Source organism: Anguilla anguilla, chromosome 5 (genome assembly GCF_013347855.1).
Source record: "Anguilla anguilla isolate fAngAng1 chromosome 5, fAngAng1.pri, whole genome shotgun sequence".
In the NCBI taxonomy this organism is placed as follows: domain Eukaryota; kingdom Metazoa; phylum Chordata; class Actinopteri; order Anguilliformes; family Anguillidae; genus Anguilla; species Anguilla anguilla.
Genome location: NC_049205.1, coordinates 2,625,513 through 2,653,077, shown reverse-complemented (window position 1 = coordinate 2,653,077; position 27,565 = coordinate 2,625,513). Strand labels below are relative to the sequence as shown.

General features: G+C 43.7%; 1 protein-coding gene across 11 annotated transcripts in view; it reads left to right on the top strand.

Annotated features, from left to right (window-relative positions):
* adgrl3.1 (adhesion G protein-coupled receptor L3.1) overlaps positions 1 to 27,565 on the top strand; it is a 223,943-nt gene that overhangs the window by 155,992 nt on the left and 40,386 nt on the right. For 9 of the 11 annotated variants that reach the window (XM_035417525.1, XM_035417533.1, XM_035417527.1 and 6 more), the window contains 5 exons: positions 3,319 to 3,357; positions 13,469 to 13,652; positions 19,869 to 19,991; positions 21,126 to 21,331; positions 23,352 to 23,528. In XM_035417525.1, coding sequence (XP_035273416.1) covers positions 3,319 to 3,357; positions 13,469 to 13,652; positions 19,869 to 19,991; positions 21,126 to 21,331; positions 23,352 to 23,528 — 729 coding nt within the window. The remainder of the gene's footprint in view (positions 1 to 3,318; positions 3,358 to 13,468; positions 13,653 to 19,868; positions 19,992 to 21,125; positions 21,332 to 23,351; positions 23,529 to 27,565) is intronic. The other 2 variants (XM_035417534.1, XM_035417526.1) reach the window with 1 other exon arrangement.

Sequence of the window (27,565 nt, the reverse complement as noted above, 5' to 3'; positions counted from 1 at the left end):
CTGAGGGTCGAGGCAAGTTTACGGCTGTGTTCAGCAGATTAAAGAAAGGTTAGGACATGGGTTCTTTTTTTGATTTTGGACGAGCCAAAAATTTTGTATATACTAGTATAGGTACCTATGACCATAACAAGATATGGAATATATACATATTTTTTCAGGGAAAACTTTTTTTTTAAGGCCTCAAATATATTTTTTTGCATTTGTACTATGGAATTCACAGTCTTGACTTAGTTTTTCCCCAATTTTAAATGAGTAATCACATGATTTCAGAAGTTCCTATGGCTTCAATTTGGTTTTAGGGCTCAACTTAGGGTTAGGGTTATGAAAACGATAAGTCTGAGGGTCGAGGCAAGTTTACGGCTGTGTTCAGCAGGTTAAAGAAAGGTTAGGACATGGGTTCTTTTTTGATTTTGGACGAGCCAAAAATTTTGTATATACTAGTATAGGTACCTATGACCATAACAAGATATGGAATATATACATATTTTTTCAGGGAAAACATTTTTTTTTAAGGCCTCAAATATATTTTTTTGAATTTGTACTATGGAATTCACAGTCTTGACTTAGTTTTTCCCCAATTTTAAATGAGTAATCACATGATTTCAGAAGTTCCTATGGCTTCAATTATGTTTTAGGGCTCAACTTAGGGTTAGGGTTATGAAAACGATAAGTCTGAGGGTCGAGGCAAGTTTACGGCTGTGTTCAGCGGGTTAAAGAAAGGTTAGGACATGGGTTCTTTTTTGATTTTGGACGAGCCAAAAATTTTGTATATAATAGTATAGGTACTTATGACCATAACAAGATATGGAATACATACATATTTTTTCACGGAAAACTTTTTTTTTTAAGGCCTCAAATATATATTTTTGCATTTGTACTATGGAATTCACAGTCTTGACTTAGTTTTTCCCCAATTTTAAATGAGTAATCACATGATTTCAAAAGTTCCTATGGCTTCAATTAGGTTTTAGGGCTCAACTTAGGGTTAGGGTTATGAAAACGATAAGTCTGAGGGTCGAGGCAAGTTTACGGCTGTGTTCAGCAGCTTGAAGAAAGGTTAGGACATGGGTTCTTTTTTGATTTTGGACGAGCCAAAAATTTTGTATATACTAGTATAGGTACCTATGACCATAACAAGATATGGAATATATACATATTTTTTCAGTGAAAACATTTTTTTTTTAAGGCCTCAAATATATTTTTTAGCATTTGTACTATGGAATTCACAGTCTTGACTTAGTTTTTCCACAATTTTAAATGAGTAGTCACATGATTTCAAAAGTTCCTATGGCTTCAATTAGGTTTTAGGGCTCAACTTAGGGTTAGGGTTATGAAAACGATAAGTCTGAGGGTCGAGGCAAGTTTACGGCTGTGTTCAGCAGGTTAAAGAAAGGTTAGGACATGGGTTCTTTTTTGATTTTGGACGAGCCAAAAATTTTGTATAAACTAGTATAGGTACCTATGACCATAACAAGATATGGAATATATACATATTTTTTCAGGGAAAACATTTTTTTTTTAAGACCTCAAATATATTTTTTTGCATTTGTACTATGGAATTCACAGTCTTGACTTAGTTTTTCCCCAATTTTAAATGAGTAATCACATGATTTCAGAAGTTCCTATGGCTTCAATTAGGTTTTAGGGCTCAACTTAGGGTTAGGGTTATGAAAACGATAAGTCTGAGGGTCGAGGCAAGTTTACGGCTGTGTTCAGCAGGTTAAAGAAAGGTTAGGACATTGGTTCTTTTTTTATTTTGGACGAGCCAAAAATTTTGTAGATACTAGTATAGGTACCTATGACCATAACAAGATATGGAATATATACATATTTTTTCAGGGAAAACATTTTTTTTTTAAGGCCTCAAATATATTTTTTAGCATTTGTACTATGGAATTCACAGTCTTGACTAAGTTTTTCAACAATTTTAAATGAGTAATCACATGATTTCAAAAGTTCCTGTGGCTTCAATTAGGTTTTAGGGCTCAACTTAGGGTTAGGGTTATGAAAACGATAAGTCTGAGGGTCGAGGCAAGTTTACGGCTGTGTTCAGTAGCTTGAAGAAAGGTTACGACATGGGTTCTTTTTTGATTTTGGACTAGCCAAAAATTTTCTATTGTAGCATTGGTACCTATGACCATATAACGATATTGAATATATTCACATTTTTTCAGGGAAAACTTTATTTTTGTCCTCAAACATATTATTTAGCATTTGTACTATTGAATTCATGATCTTGACTTAGATTTTCAACAATTTTAAATGAGTAATCACATGTTTTCACAAGTTCCTATGGCTTCAATTACGTTTTAGGGCTCAACTTAGGGTTAGGGTTATGAAAACGATAAGTCTGAGGGTCGAGGCAAGTTTACGGCTGTGTTCAGTAGCTTGAAGAAAGGTTACGACATGGGTTCTTTTTTGATTTTGGACGTAAAGTCCAAACAAACAAAAATTAATTCTGAACCACTTCTTTTTTCCAACTGCTTTAATCCTTGTGTATTTACCCAGCAGTGACCCATCAACAGAAGAGAGACGGAGGGAGAGAGAGAAAGAGCGAGTGACAGAGTGAGAAAGAGGGCGAGAGAGACAGACAGAAGGAGTGAGAGAGAGAGAGCAGCCATTATAAACAGTTGTGGTTGCCAAAGGACAGAAAGGCTATGTGGCCACCGTAGGACTGGTGAGGTGGAAGCAGAGATTCACTTTCTCCTACATTGTGAAAAGTAAACAGAATTCAAAAATATATATATTTTTTTTTTTTTCAAAATTGAAATATCCCTTCCTAAGTTCTAAGAAATGAATGACATAAACAGATTGTCAATCTTACTGAGGGAGAAACCCACAGTTAAACTGACTGCATAGCATGTGGCAGTGTGCCATCTCCTGAGAGACAGTGAACAGGAACCTCCACCGTGACAGTGTGCCTAGGATGGTGACAATAGTCTCTAATAGTTGCCAACAGGAAATAGCCTACATAGCCTTTTTCTAAATGTTATCGCTGTTTATTTCCACTGTTATTTGTTACCAAAGTCCCCTCCCCTCCCAACTTCGCGCGAGAGATTTCATACCTACACGGTAGTTTTGAATTACAATTCCCACTTGAGCTCTGCTGCCAATTTTTATCAGTTTGACGGGAGAGAAATTAGTGATATGAGTACACAATATTTTCTGCTGAAGTGAAACAGGTGCTTGTTGATTAATGAACGTCGTTGACGGTGCGTTTTCAGTTACGCACGTCTGTCATCAGTTAAGTGTTTGGAAAGTGAAACCGTTTGCTGATTAATTGTTTGTTTTTTTTTTTTTGTTTTTTTCTCTTCACAGCTGCAGAAGAGGGAGAGATCGTGTCGTATCTTCGTCCAGGTAATTTCGATTTTTGGATCCGTGAATTCCTGTGTTGTGCGTGACAGTGAGTGTGTGCTGGTTGCAGTCATTGCAGAAATTGCAGGCATTTCATATATCGTCCTGGATCGCACTGGTTCTTAAACTTTTTAATACCGGGACCCAAAATTATAAATACTTTTGTAATACTGGGATACAAATAAGTACCTTTCAGGGAATCGTGAAATACACATCCTAGTATAGCCGAGTGGACTACAGATTCATTCCGGGACCCTCCTCACACTCCTGTGGCCCATTTTGGGTCCCGTCCCATAGTTTAGGAAGCACTGCTGCAGGGGTTGTGCTGTCCCTGAAATATCTGAAATTTATTCAGACCGAGCAATTCACAGTTCTCTGTACTGTGTGGATGCATCTGTAGTTTCCACAGAAATCTGCATCCATGTTTTTAAAATCAAATACACATAACTCTGCAATGGACCCCATGTTTGAGTAGCTTTGTCTACTGGCTTTATCAATGTGCATCTCTACAGATAACACAGCAAAGAAGAATAAATGCACAGCAGATGTATTCTTACTAGTATTATTATTATTAAATTACCATAGATCTGCATTCTATTTGAATTTGAAATCAGACGTGGAAGTGGAAGACCCCATTGATATCCACCATGCAAAATCCATGAACGGAAAAGATAATGAACTTACCATCTGAAGAGATCCATTATGCATGGCATCCAGTTTGTTTGGCTTTGCCTTTGCTCTTAGTTTATATTATTATTATTATTATTATTAAAAGCCCCTTGATATCAGCAAGTGTTAGCACATTATTAACACTAGGAAACGGCGGTTTAATTACAATGCTCTGCATCTTGCAGGGCCGACGTGTAATCGCTAAAAAAACAACAAGACCTTTTTTTTTTTTTTTTACTGAATCTCCTCCGATTTCCCTGGGGATTTTTTTTGTCATTATTGCTTCATTTAAACCCATTACTCCACCCATGAAATTTGATTTGATGCGAATCAGCCGGACGTTAGCAGCAGAATTACAGCGCGGCAACACGGCAACCTGGAGCCGCAGAAGTCCGTGATCCGATAGCCACGCTCCACCGCGCGCCAATTACTCCGCTCCTGATTGGTGGCTCAGCTGAGTGGGCTCCAGGTTTCGCTTTAATTGAACCAAAAATATTTTGAGTCCCAGATCATTACTGAGAGAAAAGCAGTGGCCTCATTCCTCATCAAAGACTCCTTAAGGGAACTGTGAGGGGTCCGGAATCCAATTCGACAATTATGGTTCGACAAGACAATCATTAGTTATTTCCTTTTCCTTTATTCTTTTATTTGTTTCGGCATTTAACTGTAAAACACAATGCAGTATATTAATGATGTGGAGTGGTAGCATGAAATTAACCAAGCAATGAAGTATTTTGTGATATCATTTACTTATTAAATATATTTTTGATTTGTCCAAGAGGTGTTCATCCTCAGGGAGGGGATACTACATTTGCCAAAGAAGGCTTATTAAATTGCCTCAATGAGATGAACGTGCATAGTTATTCATGTGGTTTTAAGAATCTCCCAGAACAAAAACTATATCACAGTTTAGATCCTGACTGGGGGGCTATTGATCGTCATGTTTGAGGTGTCTGAAGTGTGACTCTGTCAGTGCCAACTGTTTCTGAGAGACACGGGGGTGCCTGATTGGTTACTTTTTAAAAAATAATTTTTAGACTTTTTTTTGTGAACCGTAATTGTGTTACATCAGCACGTTATACGCCGCTGAGCAGAATGGCGCTCGCCGCGGCGGTCAGTCGGTCGGTCGGTCGGTCGGGCCGACGCTGGCCCGGTGGCATTTGCCGACGCGCGCGCGGCTCTCCCAGAAGTAAGTGGAGCAGAATGATTTATCACAATACACAATTCAGCTACGGTGGCCCCCCGAGGCCCCCGGGACAAAAAAGCCTTTCATATCAGTCTAATGGGCCGCTGGCGGGGCGGGGGGGGGCCGAGGGGGGGGGGACCGGGGGGGCCGGAGGGGGGTGCGCTCCAGGCTCTCCTTTCGGCCTGAGAGAGGGCCCACTGCCCCCCCCCCCAAATGATTGGCATTTCTCGGGCCGCGCAAGCATCACACAGGAAGTCAGCGTGGGACGGACATCTCAGGCTTATTACTTCGATGTGGGGCGGGGGGGGGGGGGGGGGGGGTGGGGATGGGGGTACCCTTACCGAAAGTGTAATGAGAATATTAAATTTTATGGAGAGTCAATCTGCTGGGAGACGAGATTTGCATGTACTCATAAACCACCATCGTGTTTTTTTTTTAGGGTTTTTTTTCCCCCTGTAGTTTATGTTATTGCTGCTAATATGACTGCCCTATATTAAATACTGCAGCTCGCCCACGCCAGCAACATTAATTATTCTATTTAAAGAGCCTCCATCGTGTAGCCTCGTCGTGTGATTAGCTGTTTGTGTATCAGGATGTTGTGATGAACGTGTGCTTGTAGACTGGGAGGTGTCCTACGGATGTCTAGAGTAGCAGTGCTGCCGGGTGGCTCATCCTGTTAAGGCTCTGTTCCTGTGTGTGTGTGTGTGTGTGCATGTACATGTGTGTGTGTGTAGGTGTGTGTGCATGTACATGTGTGTGTGTGTGTAGGTGTGTGTGCATGTACATGTGTGTGTGTGTGTGTAGGTGTGTGTGCATGTACATGTGTGTGTGTGCAGGTGCGTGTGCGCGAGTGTGTGTGTGTGCTTGTGTGTGTAGGAGTGTGTGCGTGTGTGTGTAGGAGTGTGTGTGTGTGTGTGCGCGTGTGTGTGTAGGAGTGCGTGTGTGTGTGTGTAGGAGTGTGTGTGTGTTAGTTAACCGCATTGATTATGTACTTTGCCTCCTGAAGTAAAGCAGGCTCCCTGATTGTGGAGAGAGTGTGCTGGATGTGCCCGGGGGCTGGTTCCAGACATTACAGCGGTGGGCTTCATAAGGACAGCTGAATCAGCCTGCATGCAGTGTGATCATTTCACCACTAGGGAACAGAATGAACTCTTACAGGCAGAATGAAGCTTCTACTGAAACCTGTAAATCAGAGAGAGAGAGAAAGAGAGAGAGGGGGAGTGAGGGAGAGAGTGAGAGAGAGGGAGAGAGTGAGTGAGGAAGAGAGACAGAGAGAACAAGCGAGAAAAAGAGAGTCCGAGTGAGAGAAAGAGAGACTGAGTGAGAGAGAGAGCAAGAGAAAGAGAGAGAGGAGAGATTTGCATGCTCTTAGCAGACTGGTATTAAGAAATGGCTTAACTTTACTGTAGTCCATAGACCACAGTAAACTATGGGCTCTAAGGTGTCTTGTGGTGATGTGTCTTTTCATAAAAGTCATTTGCTATAACAAAATAAGTTATAAGTTTTTTGTTTTTTTTCCATTTATACTACTTTTCATCCATTGCAAACATGGGGCGTATGAGTGTGTGTTCTGTGGTACAGTGCTGGTTATCGTTTTGAGCCGATTTCATTGATGAAAATGCATGGACATTAGGGATCTGTTCTGTTTCCACTTTTTTAATATTCTGTTTTTCCCTCAGCCGTGAGTCTGCTTCAGTAAACCAAGTGCAGCTGGTACAATGACCACATTTTCCTCTGTCATCAGATAAGACGAGATGCAAGGATAGAGCAGGGCCTGAATATTCAATGCAGGGGAACAGGACATATTTTTTTAATGTAAAAAGTTTGAGTTTAATATCCTGCTGGTTAGACAGGCAGGATGGCCTGTCTTCGGTAATCCTTTGAGTTTGCATTACACAGAATCTGCTGCTTGGATGGATTTGTTAGAGCTTTTGTTTCCCCCTTGGAATACATGTTTCTTATTTTATTATGACATTCCATTGTGTGTACGTGTGTGTGTGTGTGTGGGTGTGTGCGTGTGTGCGTGTGTGTGTGTGTACGCGCGTGTGTGTTTCTGCTTTGTGTGTGCGTGTGTGTGTGCGTGTGTGTTTCTGCTTTGTGTGTATGTGCGTGTGTGTGTGTGTGTGTGTGTGTGTTTCTGCATGTGCGGGTGTGATAAAGACAAGTTTATTATTATTAGTAAATAATATGCCCTTACCATTCACATGTACATTAAAAGGCATTATGCACGATTATTAACCAATTATAAACATTTACAGCAGACACAAGGTGACTAACATCAGTGTGCAGTTGTAATATCACCTATTTTCCTGTCTGCCAGTGCAACGAACCCATTGGTTGTAGGATGGGATTATTCAGTCTGTCAGTAGAGTAAGAAGCAGGAGGAGCACTTTGAGAGGCGCTGATGCCCGGAGGAAGATGTTCGGTACTTCTGCGCCATTTTAATTTTGCACACAGTATTTGAGCAGTGGTTCCCAAACCTCACCTCAGGTACGCCCGGCCAAATCCAGGTATTTGATGTGTTCCATCTCGAGCACACCTGATGCAATGAATCAGGGGCTTGAGTAGTTGCATCTGGTGTGCTTGAGGTGGAGCACATCAAATACCTGGATCAGGAAGGGGGTACCTGAGGTGCGGTTTGGGAGCTTCTGTGCTCGAGTGAAAACTCAGTAGATTTTTTTTTGTTTGGAGAACGTGGCGTCTGGACCGGTCTACCTTGCTATGTTACCACTGGCATAATAAACACGGATTATGCAGCATTTTGCTGTATCCGGTCTCCATTGTTATTCTTATATAATAAACACTGCGAATCTCAACCCAGGAGGCTCCACCGAGTCTTGGTGCTTTCCGTGAAAACATCAGGGGGTGGCGAATGGAGGAGCGCTATCTTACGGATTGCGCCGTCGCGAGTAAAACGTTTTGAAGGAAGTGTGTTTTGCTTTTTGGCAGCTCTCTTCCTTGCGGCGTGTGACATCGAGCACACGGTTAATTACTCTGATGGGTGCGAAAGGTTTCATCGCGGTGTCGCCTTTTTCCTGTGTACTCAGATGATATTCATAGAACTTGCGTTTGCGTTTGCATGAAACATATTTCTTATGTTAAACAGGCTTTTTTTTGCAGAGTGTGCATATATGTGTGTCATACTTGAACTGCAAATTAATCACCCTGTTTACATATTGCTTTATGTAACTTTGTGCCTTTTAGAGTTTAGATTTGTTTTGATGTTATTCATTTGGCCTGGACGGATGTTTACTGAAGCAAATAATATTACACAGTAGGTCCACCATTATGCATTTTTCAGTATGGTATGTTCACAATCAGGCTTACGAGTCAAATATCCTATCTGTACGTAAGTGTCATTGCTTGATCATCAGATTAGTTGGTATATTAGTTTCTCCCTGTGAGATTTGAACATCTCCCAAGTTATTGAGTGTTTGACCTTATTAAAGGAATAATTCCAAGGACAACCATTTCCAGACCGTTTTTATTGGGGGGAAGAAAAAAAATTGTGGTTTCAGCATTAGACCTCACGATTCATTTGCGGCTGGTGGGTTGTGTCAGCTCTCTCTGGTGCTGAGGATGATGGGTAAAATGTTGGAGCGTTCACAGTGAGCGCATCGATAACTCCGCCTTCCTCTTCTTCTGTTCACTTACCGTCCCTGGAGCCACTCTGTCTACATCCATATGATGGGACCTGGTTTTCATTTCATAATGTAGCATACGCCTGCCCGCCCCCAGCCCCCCCCACCTTACCTAAGCCCCCCCCCCCCCCCCCCCCCAGGGGTCACAACCTCCACCGTTGAGCACTGCCACCGTTTTCTGACTGCCTTTGAGAGTCTGCGCATTTACATGCTTCTGCTGTACAGGTTTGTTGCTTGTTGTGCCCGCAGCAACTGAAGCCCCCACCCCCCTTTCCCGCTCAACCCCCATGCATCCACACATACACACGCACACACACACACACACACACACTCTCACACATACCACACACCCACTGGAATACAAACACAAATCCCGAACTCCACTGTCCAAATAATGAGCAGCCGCATTAAAGGTTTTCCTCTGTGTGTCCTGTAAGAAATGTAGCCAACGGTGTCTTTTTCAAACCAATGGGGCACGCTTACATTTTAATGTTGTTTCCTGATAAATATGTCCTCCTCTCAGTTTTTTTTTTTTTTTTTTCCGTGGGATTGTAGGAAAGTTATTTCCCATGTGCCCGTGCAGCGAGTCCCCCAGCCAATGAGCTCGGAGCCGAAAGAGAAACCTCCGGAATCACACATTAATCACCTCCCAGACGCTCAGCCCCGAGTCGGAAACGTGAGCTGCCCCGAGGCCCTCCGGAGAGACGGTGTGCGAGCCGCGCTCCAAGCGGGTGCCAAACCGAATTTTCGAGAGGGTGAAATACCGCCCGCACGCGCGTCAGCGGTGCACGTGAGCTAGCGGTGCGTTGCGCTCACGTGACGCGAGACATAAACCGAGACTTCCGTGTCTCCTCCGCGGTCCTGGACGCGCACGGCGACCCGGGTTCGGTGAACTTCTCCCTCCTCGACTCCGCCCTCACCGTTAAGTTCAGGAGCTGCTTTCAGCCTTCGCTACGGTAACACAGTTTGCCGAGTTACACGCCCGGTGAAACTAATGGAAAGAGACTGCTTGCGTTAGAACAACGTGGCACTTGTGTTTGATTGTGAGTTAGGTGTAAGTGCTGAAAGACTCCTGTCTTGTATCCGCACACTAGTAGCATATATCTACTTGGGACTGACGTTGTACACAGGCTATAAATATACAGGCTTTTAATTTACTGAATCCTTTTGTAATTCCCATTTAGGTATTCATAATCATAATTTTATGACTATAATCATAATACTTTTTAATTAGTCGTGTTGTGTCATTATTTTCAAGAGGTAAGAACTTAGTAGTTTTTCCTTTAAGATTGAACTTTTGTTTTAGTTATGCTGACCCCTTTAAAAAAAGAAAGAAATAAATAAAAAACATTAGCATGTAGTGAGCTGTGGGTGGAATTAATTTCAAATGGAAATTAAGGCTGCAATCTCTCTGTCTTCCAGATGCTACAAAGTATGTATGAATAGCAGGTAATTTTTCCATTTTGTGGAGTAAGTGCATGTCTGGATAGAAAAGGGTGTTTTTAAAAGCTTGGAAAGAAAAAAGTACATTTATGTCAGCTGAATGACGAATTGATCATTTGATTTTTTTTTTTGCAGTGCACATATTGTAGCTATTTTTCAAAAACATATGTTGTCTGTGCACGTGCGGTGAAAATATGGAACGTGTCTATTCGCAAGCCTAGCTCATAAGCTAAAACGACATGTGTTGGACGAGTGTTGAAGTTTATAAAGTTAAAAGCATGCTTCTGGAAAGTTCTGGAAGCTGGCGTTATGTTGAAAAGGTGGTTGTTATGTTTCCGAGCATGAAGGGAGATTTTTTAAAAAGAAGAAGATTCAAGGTCCTCAGAGAAATTACAACATCAGCAACGGCTTAGCTGCTCACTGATGAATCCCACTGCAATTTGAGAAACATTTCTCTGCTGAAGTCGGAAGAAATCCTCTTTCTTCTTCCATGGCTAATTTCAGTTTATTTTATTTCTGGATAATGAAAACTCCCTCGGTAATTTCACATCCGCACTCCAAAAATGAAAAGTAGGTGCGCTGTGGCATGGCATCATGGTATTGAAAGTTCTGGGCGCTGTAGCTGTTGAAGGGGGAGAGGTTGCAGGTTTCAGTCCCAGACAAGGTACTGCATTTGCACCCAGTGACCTTGAAATGATTCTGCAAATATTCATATGTATAAGTGGATAAGATCTACAGTGCATATGTGAGTACACTGTGTAAATTGCCCTGGATAAGACTTTGAAATAAGCAAATAAATAATGTAATCTGATGCAATGTAATGATGTAATGTATTACAATAATGGAACCCCACCCCGCCCCATCCACAGAGTCAGAAGGTCCAGCTTCTTACGCGTAACGAAGGAAGATCTTTAAGGAGATGAGACCACGTTGCGTGCGAGCGCTGCTCCACTTCGCGTTTTTTTCGGCTAATTTAGCGGAGCCTCCTCCATCCATTCCGCCCCTCTTGCCGCTTCCTCACATGGCCTTGCGTCCCGTGCTGGCGGGACACGGGGACCCCTCTGTTCGCGGGGGTGTAACGCGAGCCGCCCCTCCCCCCCCCCGTGTCTGCGCTGGCCGGTAAGCGTGAGCTGTCCCGAGCGTCCAGGGCGCGTTCCTTTGAAGGTTTAAAAACGGCTACCGTTACGTCCAGACCCGTCTCTTTTAATCCCGAATTAGCCGCGATCGTTTCGAGCCGCTTCCAGAAGCCTGCGCACCCCTGTCTGGGGCTCAGAACCCCCCCCCCACCTCTGCTCCGCTGAAATCTTTCCGGAAACTTGCATTCCCTTTCATCATTCCTGGATCAAAAGCAACACATTTCGATATTTAGTTTCATGATGGCTTTTCCGTTTGGAAAAGGCTTGCAGCATTCTTTTTTATGGGGGGAAAAAAATGAGACGCCTAAAATCAAACATTATACCCACTGGCACAATTCCCCGCTTTTCATGACATCAGATCTCTGCCAGAAGCATTAGTATCCATAATTCAGTTTCCAAAATGCATCATACTTGTAGAAATATTATGCACTTGTGGCTATTGTTTCTGCTAGTCACAGTAAAATCTCATACCTTTGGCCTAAAATGTATACTTGCACATTTTAATTGGCAGTTGCTACAACACTGGGACTATTTCAATGCAGATCTCGCAACACAATTACAGGAAGCTCATTTGCAAAAACTTTGTCTACCAGGACAGCTGTAAAGGCAGCTTACTTGTCAGTGACAATTATAACATCAAATTTTTCCCAATCCTTCATATCCTGTAAGAGATTATTAATAATTTGACATGAATAATTTGTTGTATAACCTGGTGTGGACGCACAGATACATTTCTACATTTACAGCATCAGCGGTACTGAGGAAATTCTTTTTGGTTGTTAGGGCAACAGACTAAGAGAGATGCCATTGCTTGTTTCCTTTTGTTGTCACAATGGTGTGCTTTTGCGGCGAAGAGCTTAGTGCCTTAGTTGCCTTACCACCATTTTTAACATCGCACAAAGCTCAGCCTCGTTCTCACACTTCTTAATATCTTCATTTCATTTGATTTATTTTTAATAATAATAATAATAATAATTTTTAATAAATTTTTTGACCGTTACTTTTGATTCCCCGTCAGTGAATGCAATCTTCATGCTGGCTGCCTGAGATTCTGATGTGCGCTTTTTGAGAGGTTGTAATGCGAGCTAAAAAACAGACAGGTGCAATTATGCACCTTCGCGCCGGTAAGCTGGAGAATTAAGGGGTGTCAGCCTCTGTACCGCTGGCCCGTGTTGTGACAGATGCTAAGGAGTCGTTACCCGGGATGTTTCCTAAAAGCGCCCCTTTATTCCTGTCTAGTCACAGCTGTCATACCCGTGTACACCGCACACTGCTCTGATATCTGCTGCTTTTTTAATCCGTGCGAGCTTGAAGCCTTGGTGTTTCAAAAGCGTTCACGTTTAGCGTACGGTGTGGGTCGTGTCTGCTTCACCGCATGTGGAGCCTGAGCGTTTAGAGCAAAGCAGGATGGGAAGGGAAGGCCTGTCGTCGCGGAACTGGCGGGTTGGCGCGGGCTCAAAAACAGTGGTTGGTTTTGGGATGCCGTTTCTGACGAGAACCGCGAAACGTGATCGAGCAAAGTTTAATTCCTCGTCTTTCAGGAGAGTAATTCCGCAGAACACTCCAATTCGGCATCTCAGGCGTAATTAATGGGTTCGTTGCTCTGCTTAGGTCCAGATTTTGGTGTTGGATATGGCAAGTGACATACTGACACCTTGCATTATGGTAGGAGTGGTAGAACCAGAGTTTTTTCTTGAAGGTTCTTGGCTGAGCCGGTAGAACTGAGGCAACCATGTACTGTAGTATGCCATCATTCTTTATGTTTAATTTTCCTTAAACGGATTTTCTAAGTGCATGATTGGTGCTTTATAGCATAATTACATTCAGTCATGCCTAAATTGAGATTCATATTAGATGTTTAATAGGACTGACACAGGTTCTTCAGTTGTTAGTGCACTCAGTACAGTTTTACATTTCTGTACAGTTAGCACATAATTAACATTTATCACTAAAGCAGTCTCTTTTTTTCCCTCCCTCTCTCCCTCTCTCTCCCTCCTCCTCTCTCCCTCCCTCTCCCCTCCCTCCCTCTCCCCCCCCAGGCCATGGTGGAGACGGTGAATAACCTGCTACAGCCTCAGGCCCAGAGCGCGTGGCGGGACCTGCCCACCAGCGAGCAGCTCCGGGCGGCCACCATGTTGCTGGACACGGTGGAGGAGGGCGCCTTCGTGCTGGCCGACAACCTGCTCAAGACCGACATCGTGCAGGAGAAGACCGACAACATACGTGAGTCTCAGCACGGCGCCCCCTAGTGTTCGGAGGCAGGCACGACCGGAACAAGCCTCTGCTTCGTTCACATATAATCGGAAAAATAACATCTAAATACAACAAAGGAATGTGCACGCAAGGTGAAAATAAATAAATAAATAAAATACCTCATGGGGCTTATATCTTATATCTTTTATCTGACTATTTGACTCAGTTAAACAGATTTGAGTGTATTAATTGTACATAGTCGGAACGGAATGGCAGATTAAATTGCATTTAGCGTCAAAGTAAACTTTGGACGGTGGTTTGATTGCGTTTAGCCAGCGCAGATGTACTGTAATGAGCGTTAAACGCTGGCTCCCGAGCGCTCATCTTTGGGTGGGCGTGTAAACATGACAGATACGCAGTGAAGAACAGCCAAAGGGATGTTCTGTGTGTTTTTATTTATTTATCGCGTTATATTTTTATTTATTTTTGTGCGTTATGTAAAGCGCTTGCTAAATGTACTGTACTTACAGTGAGGCACGCTACGTGGTTAGGTGATGCATTTTTAATGCCCCCTTTGTGCGATGCACAAAGTTTCTGCTAATGATGTGAGGGGGCCTCCGGGTGGTCTAGCCAGAGACAAAAAGATGCTTCTTAGCCTCTTTGATCACGTCTTGAGTGGGCTGAACCAGCAGCGTGTGTGTGATTCATCTTCTTTAAGGGGGCCTCCTCCTCTCTGTCTTTCTGTGCAGATGCATCGCATGAGCGTTCCATGTTCAGAGGAACCTGTATAACAGCCGACGTTCGAAAGGCCGACGTAAAGCTCGGAGATAACTCTGAAGCACTATTATTATGATTATTATTGTTGTTGTTTCCATGGTGTATGGAATGTTACATACAGGCCAGTTTTGAAGGGGACCAGCTGGATCTGGGGGGAGAATAATAAACAAGAACAGCAGACAAAATTATTGTAAAAAGGTGCAATTTATTGGATTAAACATCTCCGCGGTCCACTCTTCAGCCAGTCGGTGGAATTGCTCATTAAACTTCCCTAATGTGATTGCTTTGGGCAATCAGGAAAATCGATTTGTACAAACTGCATTTAGATGTTGTCACACCGCACCACATTATCAAAAATGATTAATAACCGTTCTTAAGCTGTGGGCGCATGGATTCTTAAAATTGGGAAAGCTAATTCTTAGAGGTGCCTAATACACCATCTAGACAAAAGTGTGTTTTATCTTTTTTCATCCTTTTGTACTTGTACAAACTCTTTTCAAGTCGAATTAACGCTGAGAGATTTTTCACCGTCTGCCTTGCTAAAGGGGAAATGAGCAGCACCCTATTCTGGATCCGAACCTGCAAGTCCAGCTAACTGCTTTGTCACACCGTACCATGGGAACCCTGAGCCTCTCTGGGGTTTTACCGCATAGCGGATTCCCTCTTTAGCGGATGGCATGGCAGTTTACTCGCCGGGCATTCCTCCGCTTTTTCTCCGAGCCGGTCCTCTCGTCTGGGACGAGGCCGAGTGTCTGTGGTGTAGCCCTGTGCCAGTACATCTTAAATCATTTACGATGGGAGCGCCCTTGAAATCGTTACCCCCGGTTACATTATTCTCCGACGGTCTGGGTTTTATCAACTGGCGCCTGCGTTTCATTGGAAAACTCATGTATGTTCAATTCTCTGTGAAGGCATTCTCTCTGGTTGCGGTTTTTGAAAACTTTTATCCCTTTCCAACGTGCGTACAGACGGGCTGAAATGCCCATTATGTCAGTGCCTGTGCTGTGAAATGTAGGGTCTTTTGAAAGCGGTAACTCGTTTTTGGGGGTACACGTCTCCTTCATAGCACAATTAAATATATCGGGGTGCTAATTAGCTACTACATATAAAAGGTGTAATTTAGTACAACAGCTTAATTAATTAAGCTTTAAATGACAACATTAGTGTAACCTGTGACATTGTACTATCAAGCAATTACCACTTGTATTTTGGTATTAGAGGCAATAGACTGTTGGATGACTTGGGCTTCTTAAGGATGTTTTTCGGTGATATGTTTTACAGAAAAATGTTTGAAGCTCAGATGTGTTTCCTATTTGCGCGTCAAGTTAAACCGAACAGCTCAGTGATGTGCATATCGAATGACAGAAGAGTTTCACATGGCTCTGCTGATATTGCAAAGCCGTATGACGTCATATAACATCTGCAGTACAACAAAGGGCCTTCTCTCTGCCTCTGCTTTCGTCGTTGCGAATGTGCTCAAGCAGTGGTCCTCAGTCCTGGTTCTGGAGAGGCACATGCTGTCATTTGGCATTTCGGTGGTGAATTAAAACAGCAGATTGTGCAGTGAACTCTCCTGGGTATTGGGGTCTGCGCTGGTTAGCTTCCTGCGCCCGTCCTGTGGTTCTCTGTAACCGGGGAAAAGGCTGCTTTGTCGGGCCTTCAGTCCAGCTCATCTGCGATGGGCGTGGGGTACCGCACTTACTCAAAAACCTCCTGAAGGTCACCAGGGACGTCCCGCCTGCGTCCAAAGAGGCACCTTGCTATTTGCTGTTCACTTATGGGCCGCTGAGGGGGAATTGTCCGCACCCCTCCCACCTCCCAAACCCAACCTGCCAAGAGGATAGCTTAGCAGAGACGCCATGACCAAAAGCACTCAAGGGAACTTGTTTCTGTTGTCATCCAGCTATACTTTAAGTTACCCAGTTTAAAACGTCTGTCAGAAGTATCTAAGCTGTATAGCTGGATAAAGGTGCCTGTCTGACAATTAAGGAACAAAGTGACAGTAACAGTATCCTGGGAGGTTTTACCCTGAGTCTATGCTGATTGGCTAATGCCTCAGCGTCTTTGATTCCCATCGGTGATCCACGAATAGTTCTGCAAATATGGCCAAAGTGTATACTGTGGTAAACCTAGAGGACAAGCTGAGTTAGGAACATACAGACCGTCCTGAACCTCAGGGAGATTACATATTTGGTGAGTAGGCTTACAGGCGAGATATTCCCCTAGGGTTGTTTTTTTTTCATTCAGAGAAGCATTCCAGTTTACTTTTTCCTCGAGGCCAGGCCTTAAGATATCATTATCTGTTTTCAGTACTCCTCTAACAGTTTGCAATGATGTACTGTAAGTGTTAATTGTACAAGCCGCAGTTGTAGCATGGATGGTAGATAATAGATTCAGTAACAACGGTAGAGAAAAAATTGCGTGCTAGCGGCCTGGGTAAAATTATTCCGTCTATGCTACTTTCTGAATTAATAGCTTGACAGTGGGAACCAATTATTAGGCAAGTCTGATGTACAATAAGTGGCAGATTATAACAGGAAATGAGGAAATAATGCGTGTGTGTGTTTGCATCTGAGTGTTTACAGATTAGCAGAGATAGCATTGCAGCAGAGTAATTTATTACATACCCGTCGGAAGTCAGCTGTGATGGCTGCATCTGGTGATATCCTGTTTTTTTTTTTTCTTCCTTCAAGGTTTTTTTATTTATTTTTTTTTACCCACAATGCATTTTTGTGGCTTTACCCAAGTTAATCGTGCATTCCTGACATTTCCTCCGCAGCTTTTGATTCGCTCGCTCCATTTAGTTATCAGCGCATTGGCATTTCTGTTCATTAGGCCTCCTGACTGACTACAGTCACAAAAAAGCAATGCTGCCTTCAACCGTGTCCTCGATTTTCTCAAGCGTATCAGACATTTTCTCCTTCAGTACCGGTGCTATCACACGCCAGCGATGCCTTTTATTGATATTAATTTCATTTAATTTCATTTTCATCTTATGTATTTAGCACTGCAGCGTGAAACTAGGACTAAAATGGATATGTTCATTGACTGGGAATAAATGTATCGACATCTCTGTAAACGCAGTGGTTTATTTTTTTTTGCGCTCTGAAATTTTTCATCTCACAGACAGTATTATGAACCATTTTTTTCTCCCTGATTACCTTCCTATTTAAACCAGCTGCAGTCTACCTGCAGGCGGGCCTGAAAAGAGAGGAATCTTCCTACTTAAAGCTCATCTTAAGCCATGTGACAGGTCACAGAATGCTGAGTCAAATTGATGTTTCTGATGAAGATGTTTTTGGCGTCAGCGCACCAGATTAGTGGGTTGCCACCGGAAATTTCTGGAAGAATATTTTGTCGCGTTTTGTTTGACGCGTCCCACGCTCCTGAGCGGGGGAGTCGGCGCTATCAGAGTCGAGGAGGAGGAGGAGCCCCCAGAGCTCACGGCTCGGGCTCGGCTCCTGTTACGGCGCTGTTCTTTGAGGCTGCTCTTTTTAAGAGCGGTTATAATGAGGGTGGCTGTTATTCAGCTCGTCCTCCGCCCGCCGAGGCCGCGGTCCTCTCCCCGCGCGCCAGCGCGTCTGAGAACGTGGAAATTAAAGCCGAGCTTTTGAAGGTGCGAGCCTCGGCAGCGATACGCGGAAACCCAGAATCCTCGCCCCCACCCCCCGGGAACCCGTGGTTCTCAAGCGGCCGCCTCGCCAGATCAGAAGGGCCGCTTGATCCGGTTTGTGGCGGTAAAACCGCCGCGATGTCGCGCCGCCGCCGCCGCCGTTTCCGGCTCCGACGCCACGATGGCGGCTCTTCTCCGCTCCCGTTGGTTTAAAGCGCGCCTCTCGCGTGTCACTCCCACGCAGCTGCCGCGCGGATCTGAAGCCCCAAAAACCAAAGAGGGCTCCTCTTTATTCCCCCTTCGCCCCCCTCCCCTCACGTATACGCACATGAAAGAGGCCGGCCTTAAAACGGAGGGGATCACAATGCAGTCCTGGGGGGCCGTGGTGTCTGCGGATTTTCATGAAACGTTTCAACACCATTACTTTGTTTAAGGTTCGTTACGGTTATAAATATCCACACACCTTTTTTAAAAAAAAAATCACAAATACTCACAGGTACTATGCCACCCCCCCCCAGGACTTGAGTTTGACACCCCTGTCTTATAGATAGGGCCATGTTTCTTTTATTTATTTATTTATTTGTTTGTTTGTTTATTTTTTTGGAGGGGGGGTTAAAATAGACATAAGATTTAACATTTATTTTAAGTGGACCAGCTGAAGTACACTCTCAAAGTGATAAAGGGGTAATCTGTGACTATAAAGCAGTGCTCGGATCGATACGTGCTAAAGAATGCCACAATTTAAAGACCTGCCCCTTAGAGGACTTTACTTTATCCAGCGCTTTCAAATTTTGTTATTGACGGACCAGGCCTATTGAATTATACCGGCGTTCAGAAGATTGTTCGCGGTTCCGACACGCTCTGTGAGCAGAGGAACTGAAACAGAAGGAGACGAGGACGAGTGGAGTTTCGTTGATGTGGATCCAGTTGATATCTCCCCACCCAGAGCCCAAATTTCACATTTAAATATATTCAGTTATATAAAGCGTACATACATGCTCCAGCTTAAGCATACTTTTTTTTTCGAAGCAATGCACCGTGGGTAAATCTCAGTATTCTAACCAGATGTTTTTTTTGTACTTCCTAAAACAATGTCAGTGTTTTAAATGAATGCACAGTCCCTAGATCTGTGACCACCTGCTACATCTGTTTTCTGTCTTATTCGCCAGTTTTATTGACTGTAGTCAGACTCTTTTTTTCAGTCCCAGGAGTTTAGTCTGAAGCTGGATGTGCCATTTCTGTATGGTCGCATAAAATCATCACAGTGGTAAACTGTGCATAGTCTATTTTGTAATTCAAGGAAAAGACCTGGATGCTTAGCACTTTGGCCAATCATCGTTGATGGAAAATGTGAATTGTGAGTGAGAATAAATAAACAAATAATATGTGCACATAAACCAAATATACAAAGTAAAAAGAAAAACACATTTTATTCAGACAGAACCATTCTTGATTTCACTGAGCTATAGGTGAAGAGTCAGTGTGGAGATGCATTATCTAGATTGTTCTAGATTTCTCTGAGGTGCCGCTGAAGAGACAGTGTTCAAATACATTATCTAGATCATTCCAGATTTTGCTGAGCTGCTGCTGAAGAGACAGTGTGGGGATACATTGTCAAGATCATTCTAGATTTCGCTGAGCTGCAGCAGAGGAGATAACGCTGAGAGGCATTGTTACCGGTGCTGCTCACCGTGCTAATTACCGGTCTTGCTGTAAATCAGTTACGGTGCGTCTCACACACGATCGTGCATTACAGCGTGTCTCGCACCTTCATTAGGCAGGAGACGAGAGGCTCGCTCTCTCTGACTGATGTAATTTGATGTGGTAACTTTTGATTTCTCTAAATTGTTCCGTAGAGCTGGAAGTGGCCCGTTTGAGCACGGACGGAAATCTGGACGAGCTGGTTTTCCCTCAGGGCGCCGGGCAGGGAAGCTCCATCAGGCTGTCAGAACGCACCCTCAGGCAACATGGGAGAAACGGTGGGTGTGAATTTATTATTATTATTTTTTTTTTATTATTTAAAATGTACTACATGTAACAGGATTCATTAAAGAAAAAAATGACAGCTGGTGTTTTTGAGGTCCTGGTTGCCGTGGAGATTCCACATAAAAGGGCGTTTGTGAAGTCGTCCCTTCGCCTGTTTTCAGCAGGAGGAAGAGGGAGATTGGTTATCGAGTCACACTCTGCATTAACTGTGAAGACAGCTGGTCTTTCTTTAGTTATTTATTTATTTATTTGTCCGTGATGTACGGTAGGCTGAAACTTTTTGAGTAACGTGAGCTGATTTCTCAAATTTCCAGCCGTTTCAGCTGAAATGATAATCCAGTCAGCGTTCCCCTGTACAGACTCCGGTGGTAAGGAGGAAGTGGAAATACTAGTCCGGAACTGTAAGGATTGGGCAGGCTTAATGGACTGGTGCCAACTTAATCGTTACCGATGCCAACGATTAAATAAAGCCTGTCTCAACAACATTTGGGCCACATATGTTTTCCTGGTGTGAAATGTTCTCATTTATAACATGTGTATGACATCTATGAATTTCTTTTTGTTTTTTTTTTTGCGCATCAACGCACAACTGCAATCGCATGTGTGCAAGGCGTGCTACTTTCTTCAGAGGCTGTTTCAGGGAGGACATTCTGTCCGTTTGAAAGAGGAACCAGGGGTCCTTGTGTTGAGTCTCTTTCCCGCAGCCAAGGTTGAAACCTGCTCGGAAATGAAATCAAAGAGAACATTTTTGCTTTTGTAGAGGATGAAGTCATTGTTTAATTTCATTCAAGTGGAGTGTGTCGGTTATGTCAGGCTCAAAAAGGTTTCGGCACGGAGGCAAGCAACACTGAGAAACCGGGGGGAAAAAATCTAACCAAAAAAAAAAGAGAAATGCAGTACAGTACCCTGTTGGTAATACACAACACTGTGACTAGAAAGCACTTTACCTGTCTTTGGTCCAGTGTTTCTCCATAAAACATGACATATCACAACTGCTGCCAAGATCTGTCGGATGAGGCACTGTGTGCGTAAGAGTGGAAGCAAAACTTTATTGCACAAAAAAAACCAAAAAAACCTTTATGGCGTGGGTTTGGCTTGTCACTCACTTTCCGCCTCTCCGTTCCCAGGAGAGATACGCATCGCGTTTGTCCTGTACAAACACCTGGGGCCCTACCTGTCCACGGAGAACGCCAGCATGAAGCTGGGGAGCGACGCCATGTCCGCCAACTACTCCGTCATCGTCAACTCCCCCGTCATCACGGCCGCCATCAACAAGGAGAGCAGCAAGGTCTACCTGTCGGACCCCGTCAAGTTCACCGTCAGGCACCTGCAGGTAAACCTGCGTGGGCACGCAGCTGTCCTGCTTCTCCCGCACTGCTCTCTGAGTTAAAGTAGTGCAGTTTCCATGCAAGAATGACCGGAAGCCATTTTGTTATTGTGCCTGCTCCTGTGGATTTGCTTTGTGAAGGAGAGGCTATGCTAGGTTATTACACATGTCTCTTTTCTGTGTCTCTTCACGGTAAAACATGGTAAAGGAGCCCCATGTTGGACTCACGTGCACTGTGTTAGAGTTGTATGAGCACTGGACTCGTCGCTGTGTTGTTATGCGCTGACGACGAGGCAGAAGTATGGGAGGAATTTAAACAGGCTGCAAGTACGCCCTCTGTGGGCGAGATATGTTGTGGCATCTCTGGGATCTACTGTACTTATTCTTGTGGGTATTTTTTTTTTTCGTAATGGCTGATCATCTCATGTACAGTACGGCGGCTGTCCCGGATTCCACGTCCCAGGTCTACTGTTTAATATGACTATGACATCACTTCCCCTATGGAAGATCACTGTGGTCAGGACTGAGGCCTTTCTGCGGAAGATGGCAGTGATGTAGACCGGTTAATTTGTATTCAGCCCGTTTCAGTTGGGATGTCTTATCACTGATGTGCATCATGGGGGAAGATACCAGAAACAAATTAATTTGCTCTATAGTTCATGTCTCTCACGCACAGACACGCACACACAAATGCACACAGACACATACACACCCGCAAACACACACACATACGCACACAAGCACACACTCACACACACACACACACACACACACACAAACATGCACACACACACACACACGCACACACACACATACCCTCCAATAGTGACCCATGCCTAGAGTGCTGCCTGTCTCTGTCTGCTGTATCACCCTTATGCGTGTCTGTTTAAACTCTCCCATCCCGTCTCAGAACAATGTCTGTCAGTGTCGCTATGCAGGTGAGAAGACCTTGCGTGACCCGCTGATCATTTGTATGAGGAACAGTGCTGTGCAAAAAAAAAAAAGAGAAACAATAGCTTTAGGCTTCCAAACCGAATGGGTAAAGTCAGAGAGTGGGTCAGAAAGTGCCGTTACCTCCGTGGGCAAATCCTCATCTGTATTCTGCGCCAAATGTTGGTCTTTTATACCGCTGCTACAGTTTAATGGGCAGTCTGGACGCCCCTACTTTCCGAAATAATCTTCGATTTCCGTTCCCCAAAGCCGGGGGCAGAAGCCACCGCAGTCTTTGGGAGAAAAAAAATAAAATAAATGAATGCGAGTATATTTTAACTCAGTGTCCATCTAGCTGAATGCTCGGAACAAGAAAACATTTTTGCTACAGATTGTCCATAAAAACCAAGAGGGAATTGCTGGCTAAAGGGACACGAGGTTTAGGACATATCTGAAAACCCACTTTAACAAGCACATTCAAAAAAAAGTCAGTTCAGTCGTCCATTTTGAATTAGATTCAGTTGTAGTGCCTGCATGTGCATATTTGCACACAGCCCTTATTTTATCAGTTTTATTTATCGTACTCACTAATCAGTTGCAGAATAACGAGTGCACATGGTCAGAACGTGTGCTGGTTACTGTGCGAGTGAAGCTTTTTTTTGTTCTATAATGCTGAAATTTGAGGGCAAGGTTGTTGATTTTGCACGCTGAGGGGTTTGATGAGAAGTTGGAAGAGACACAGCATGATTTATAGCCAGGCTTTTGTGGAAATTTGAATACCGTCAGTCATGAACGGCCATGCGAAGCATCAGAGGTTAAATGCGAACGATTTCCTGGGGATTGTGAGGTTTTTCATTTCTACGAGCGGATCACGGACGAGATGTTTGAGGCAGTTCGGGAATTTCTAAAATTCCCTTTTAAAGCTACCATGGCTTCAGTTTTTGTTTGGAACATAACTGAATGTAGTGATCAACTTTAATTATTATTATTAAGCGTGGGGGGCGGGGCGGGGATCATGTGATTTTAACTGTTTTCCACAGAGTGAATAGGCCCCAGTCATTGTCATTACCCCCCCCCCCCCCTTCCCTCTTCTCAGCAGTCTGAAGAGAACTTCAACCCAAACTGCTCCTTCTGGAGTTACTCGAAGCGGACCATGACGGGATACTGGTCAACCCAAGACTGCAGGTTGCTAGGCACCAACAGGACCCACACCACCTGCTCCTGTACGCACCTCACCAACTTCGCCGTCCTGATGGCTCATGTGGAGGTGAAGGTGAGGTTTCTGTTCTTTGCTAATGAATGTCCATGTTGGCCAGGAAGAGCAGTGGCTCTTCCTTGTGTCATGATTTGGAATTTCAGGGTTTCTATGGTCCATGTTTTCATGTTTCTATGGTCACCCAGGCATTCTACTTTCAAACCAAAGATGGGATTTTTTTTTTGTCATCCAGTGATATAGAGAAACTCATACACCCAGCTGTCTCTTCTAGACTGAACTACTGCCGTGCTTTGTACTGTGGTGTAAATCGTCTGGCTTTATCTCAGGTCCCAGTTATCCGAACTTCGGCAGGCGAGGCTTTTGATTAGAACCAGTGAGAGTTCCAGTATGACTGGAGTCGTGTCGTCCCTGCTCTTAACATTTTTCCCTTTAATTAGCATTTTGCTTGGTAAGTGTCGAGGAAAGTGAAACTTTAAGTTTGATGCTCAAGGTTAATTGAGAAAGTGCTGCTTTGTGCTTAGGCTTGAAGAGAGGAACTTTTCTGCGCATTCCTCTCGGTGAAGGAAGGCGCGTGCCCTTCCATCAAACAGCGCGGCATGCAAATCAACGACCGAGCGCTTTTCCACCTTAGCTGCAACCTTTCCGTTTTTGTACAATTCTCAGCGGAGTGAGATTGATGCTGTTGTTTGGCAGATTTCACACAAAAGAAAAGAAAAGAAAAAAAGAAAAAGGCTTCCCAGATGGGTATCACACGCATTACAGAACATTGATGAGAATCTCGGAGAGGGGGAAAAAAAAAAAAAAGAAAAAAAAAAGCCGAGGTGTTTTTCAAAGAGAAGATTTGCTTTGGATCTCGGGCCCGCTCTCCCCGGACGCTCTTCCCGGGCGGCCGGCCGGCTGTTTTTCATTCACAGCCGAAAAGAGCGACTAGGGGGATGAAACAACGGCTCCAGCTCTCCGCCCCGTCAGGAGCCGTTTTATCTGCGTAACCACGGCGATCTGCATACTAAGCGTTAAAAAAAAGAAAAAAACGACCTAAGACTGCACCGGGCCCGCAAGGCCTTTTGACCAAGACCGGAGAATCAACCGAGAACAGTTCAAAACCAAAGGAGCGTTATCCGGGCAGCTACTTTGACAGTTTCTAATTTCAAAGAAGATGAATTCATAAATATTAATTTAGATGGAATGATAATGAATTCAGAATCCTTGCCTCCTAAAATGATGATTGGCAGAGACAGTTAATTTTGCTGGCATGTTGGTGATCTGGATCTAAATCATTTTTAATCACATTCTCACCTTTACCTATTATCGAGTCTTCTTTGTTGTTTCACAAAATTATCAGACTGACAGCTAATTGCCAGTCCTGCATTGTGTGTCAGGATGTTAAAACATCCGCATTTGATTATATCACCATTTTATAATATCCCACGGGTCCGGAGTTGTCACGGAATTTATCTCAAGCGAGGTGAAAGGGCGCAGCCATTAAAAAAAGCATTAACACTGCTCCGCGTTCGTTCCGCAGACCGTAGGGGGAGTTGGATTTGTGCGGCTCAGTCTCTCTCTGTTGCTTCTGCTGTGTCCGAGACGGCTTGACATGTGTGGCAATGGAATAAAGGATGCGTGGTGATGGATGGAATTAAGGATGTGTGGGGATGGATGGAATACAGGGTGTGTGGCAATGGATGGAATAAAGAATGCGTGGCGATGGAATAAAGGATGTGTGGGGATGGATGGAATGAAGGATGTGTGGCGATGGATAGAATAAAGAATGTGTGACGATGGAATAAAGGATGTGTGGGGATGGAATTATGTGTGTGTGTGTAATAAAGGATGTGTGGTGATGGATGGAATGAAGGATGCATGGTGATGGACTGAAGGATGTGGGAACTCCGCGCAGAGCAGAACAGAGCAGAACAGAGCAGAGCAGAGCAGGGCAGAGCAGAGCAGAGCAGAGCAGAGCAGGGCAGAGCAGAGCAGAACAGGGCAGAGCAGAGCAGAGCAGAGCAGAGCAGGGCAGAGCAGAGCAGAACAGAGCAGAGCAGGGCTCGCTTCCTGTCGAGTGATGCTGGGAGGCCCGTTGTCACGGTGACCTCTCCTGGGACGGCTGCGGCCTGTTAAAGCGCTCTGCCGTGGGACCGTTTGAAGCCCAGCCCCCCCCCCCCATCCCCCGCTCTCAGTCCCCCCTGTCCCCCTCTTCCCCCACCGGCATTTAGTCCCAGCAGAGTAGAGGTAGTCTATAATGCCTGTCCCAATTGGACGGTTGGTGTTCTCACACTGTCGCTACGGGGACGAATAGGGCGTTTGTTGCTAAGGCGCTACGCGGTGCACAGCGGCAGTTTATGTGCTTCCAAATCACGTTTAAAAAAAACGTGTAATTAATAACTTTTTCTTTTTTTGCACACATTTATTTGGATGACAAATGCAGTACACACATACACAGTATGTTAAGCCCTTTGTTTGTCGTTTGTCAACGCAACATATGAAAAAAGATTGGGGGAAGAAGAAAAAATGGGACAGTTTCCAAGTTCCTAGGATCCAGTAACTGCATGGGTTTCTGTGGTTATAAAAAATTACCCACACTGCACTTCAGCACACTGGTATTCACCATCACCTCCCTCGTTCCCATGAATGAAACACAATATGCACTAATGCACCTACGTTCCCTTTTTTCCAATAATATGTCATGGCATGGTGATAAATTACCTTGGGGTTAAGGACTACTCTTTGGCATTTTGATTCGAATAAGAGTCGTTCTTTAAAAACGTATTCATTCAGCAGACACGCTCTTACACAAAGCAACCTACACAGATTACTTTTTTTTTTTTTTGAACACACAAACCGTTTGTACAGCTGGATATTTGGTGAAGTAATTCAGGTTAAGTGCTTTGCTCAAACGTTTCAGCGATAGAGCCCCACCTGGGAATCAAAACCTACAGTGTTGAAGTTGCAAGCTACGCTAACCGCTACGCTACACCACCACCTCAGACCTGCCTTCTTATAGGAGTGGAATTATATTCATAGGCCAAGAAAGCTTGTGTTAAAACACAGTGAGAATGAGTCAAAATGAAATGTTCTTGTCGCTGTGAAAAGGCATACGTTGGACGAAGTGATGTATGAATATGAATGAAAAAGCAATTATGCGTTTGTCTAAAGATGGAAACACAAAAGATTTGCATACGGCTCTAATGCATGTGTGTAACCCTAATTGAAGAGCGTTCAATTACATTGCAGGGGAAATTATAGTAGGCATTATTGTAATCATTCAGTCGGCTGTTTTCTCAAAGAACAAATGAGATTGCAGGAAGTGTTATTTCACTTCGCTCTCAATTCGTTCATCAATCATAGAAATGAGGACATGAATTTAGTCTGCGCCCAAACAAATAAAAAGCACGGGGTAAAAATGCGGTCTTTTTACACTGCTGTAGGCACTGATTTTCCACCTGAAGGCATAGCTTTTATCGCAGGAATTCATTATTCTTTGCCTTAATTGTCACCTTTTCCCTTTCCCATTCATCTTTGAGTGGAGGCATTCCCTTGAACCTGAAGAAAATGCGAAGCTTGACATCGTTAAAAAAAAAAAAAAAAAAACTTGGCACATGTGGAAATTCCATTTCAATCTTCACCAACCACAGTTCACCGAGAAAAAATGGAATCCTGTGTTTCTAACGCTCCACACTTTGGTCTCCACATTCTCCCCACTTTCCCATAATTCAGTGTGGAACATGTGATTGTAATTATGATGTCATAATACATATTTTAAAAGAACTGTAATTTGTATGACAAATCTTTAGGGATTATGTATAAAGTTATATAGCAGATAAAATCAAGAGCTCATAAACGGTATTAACAATTATTTTAGGTATTTGCATTTTTATTGTTTTAATATTTGTTTTAATATTTTATAGCTAAATATTTAATATGGTTTTTAAACATTTTTTTTATTATTTGATATAAAGTGAAACCTTTCCACAACAGTTTCATCAAACCAGAATTTTATCTCGGGTAAAGGAATGGTACTTGAGCGGCAGTTGAGGAGATCAAAATAGCATGCAGTTCAGATGGTTTGAATAGCGCCTTGTTGAAGAGGCATCAAA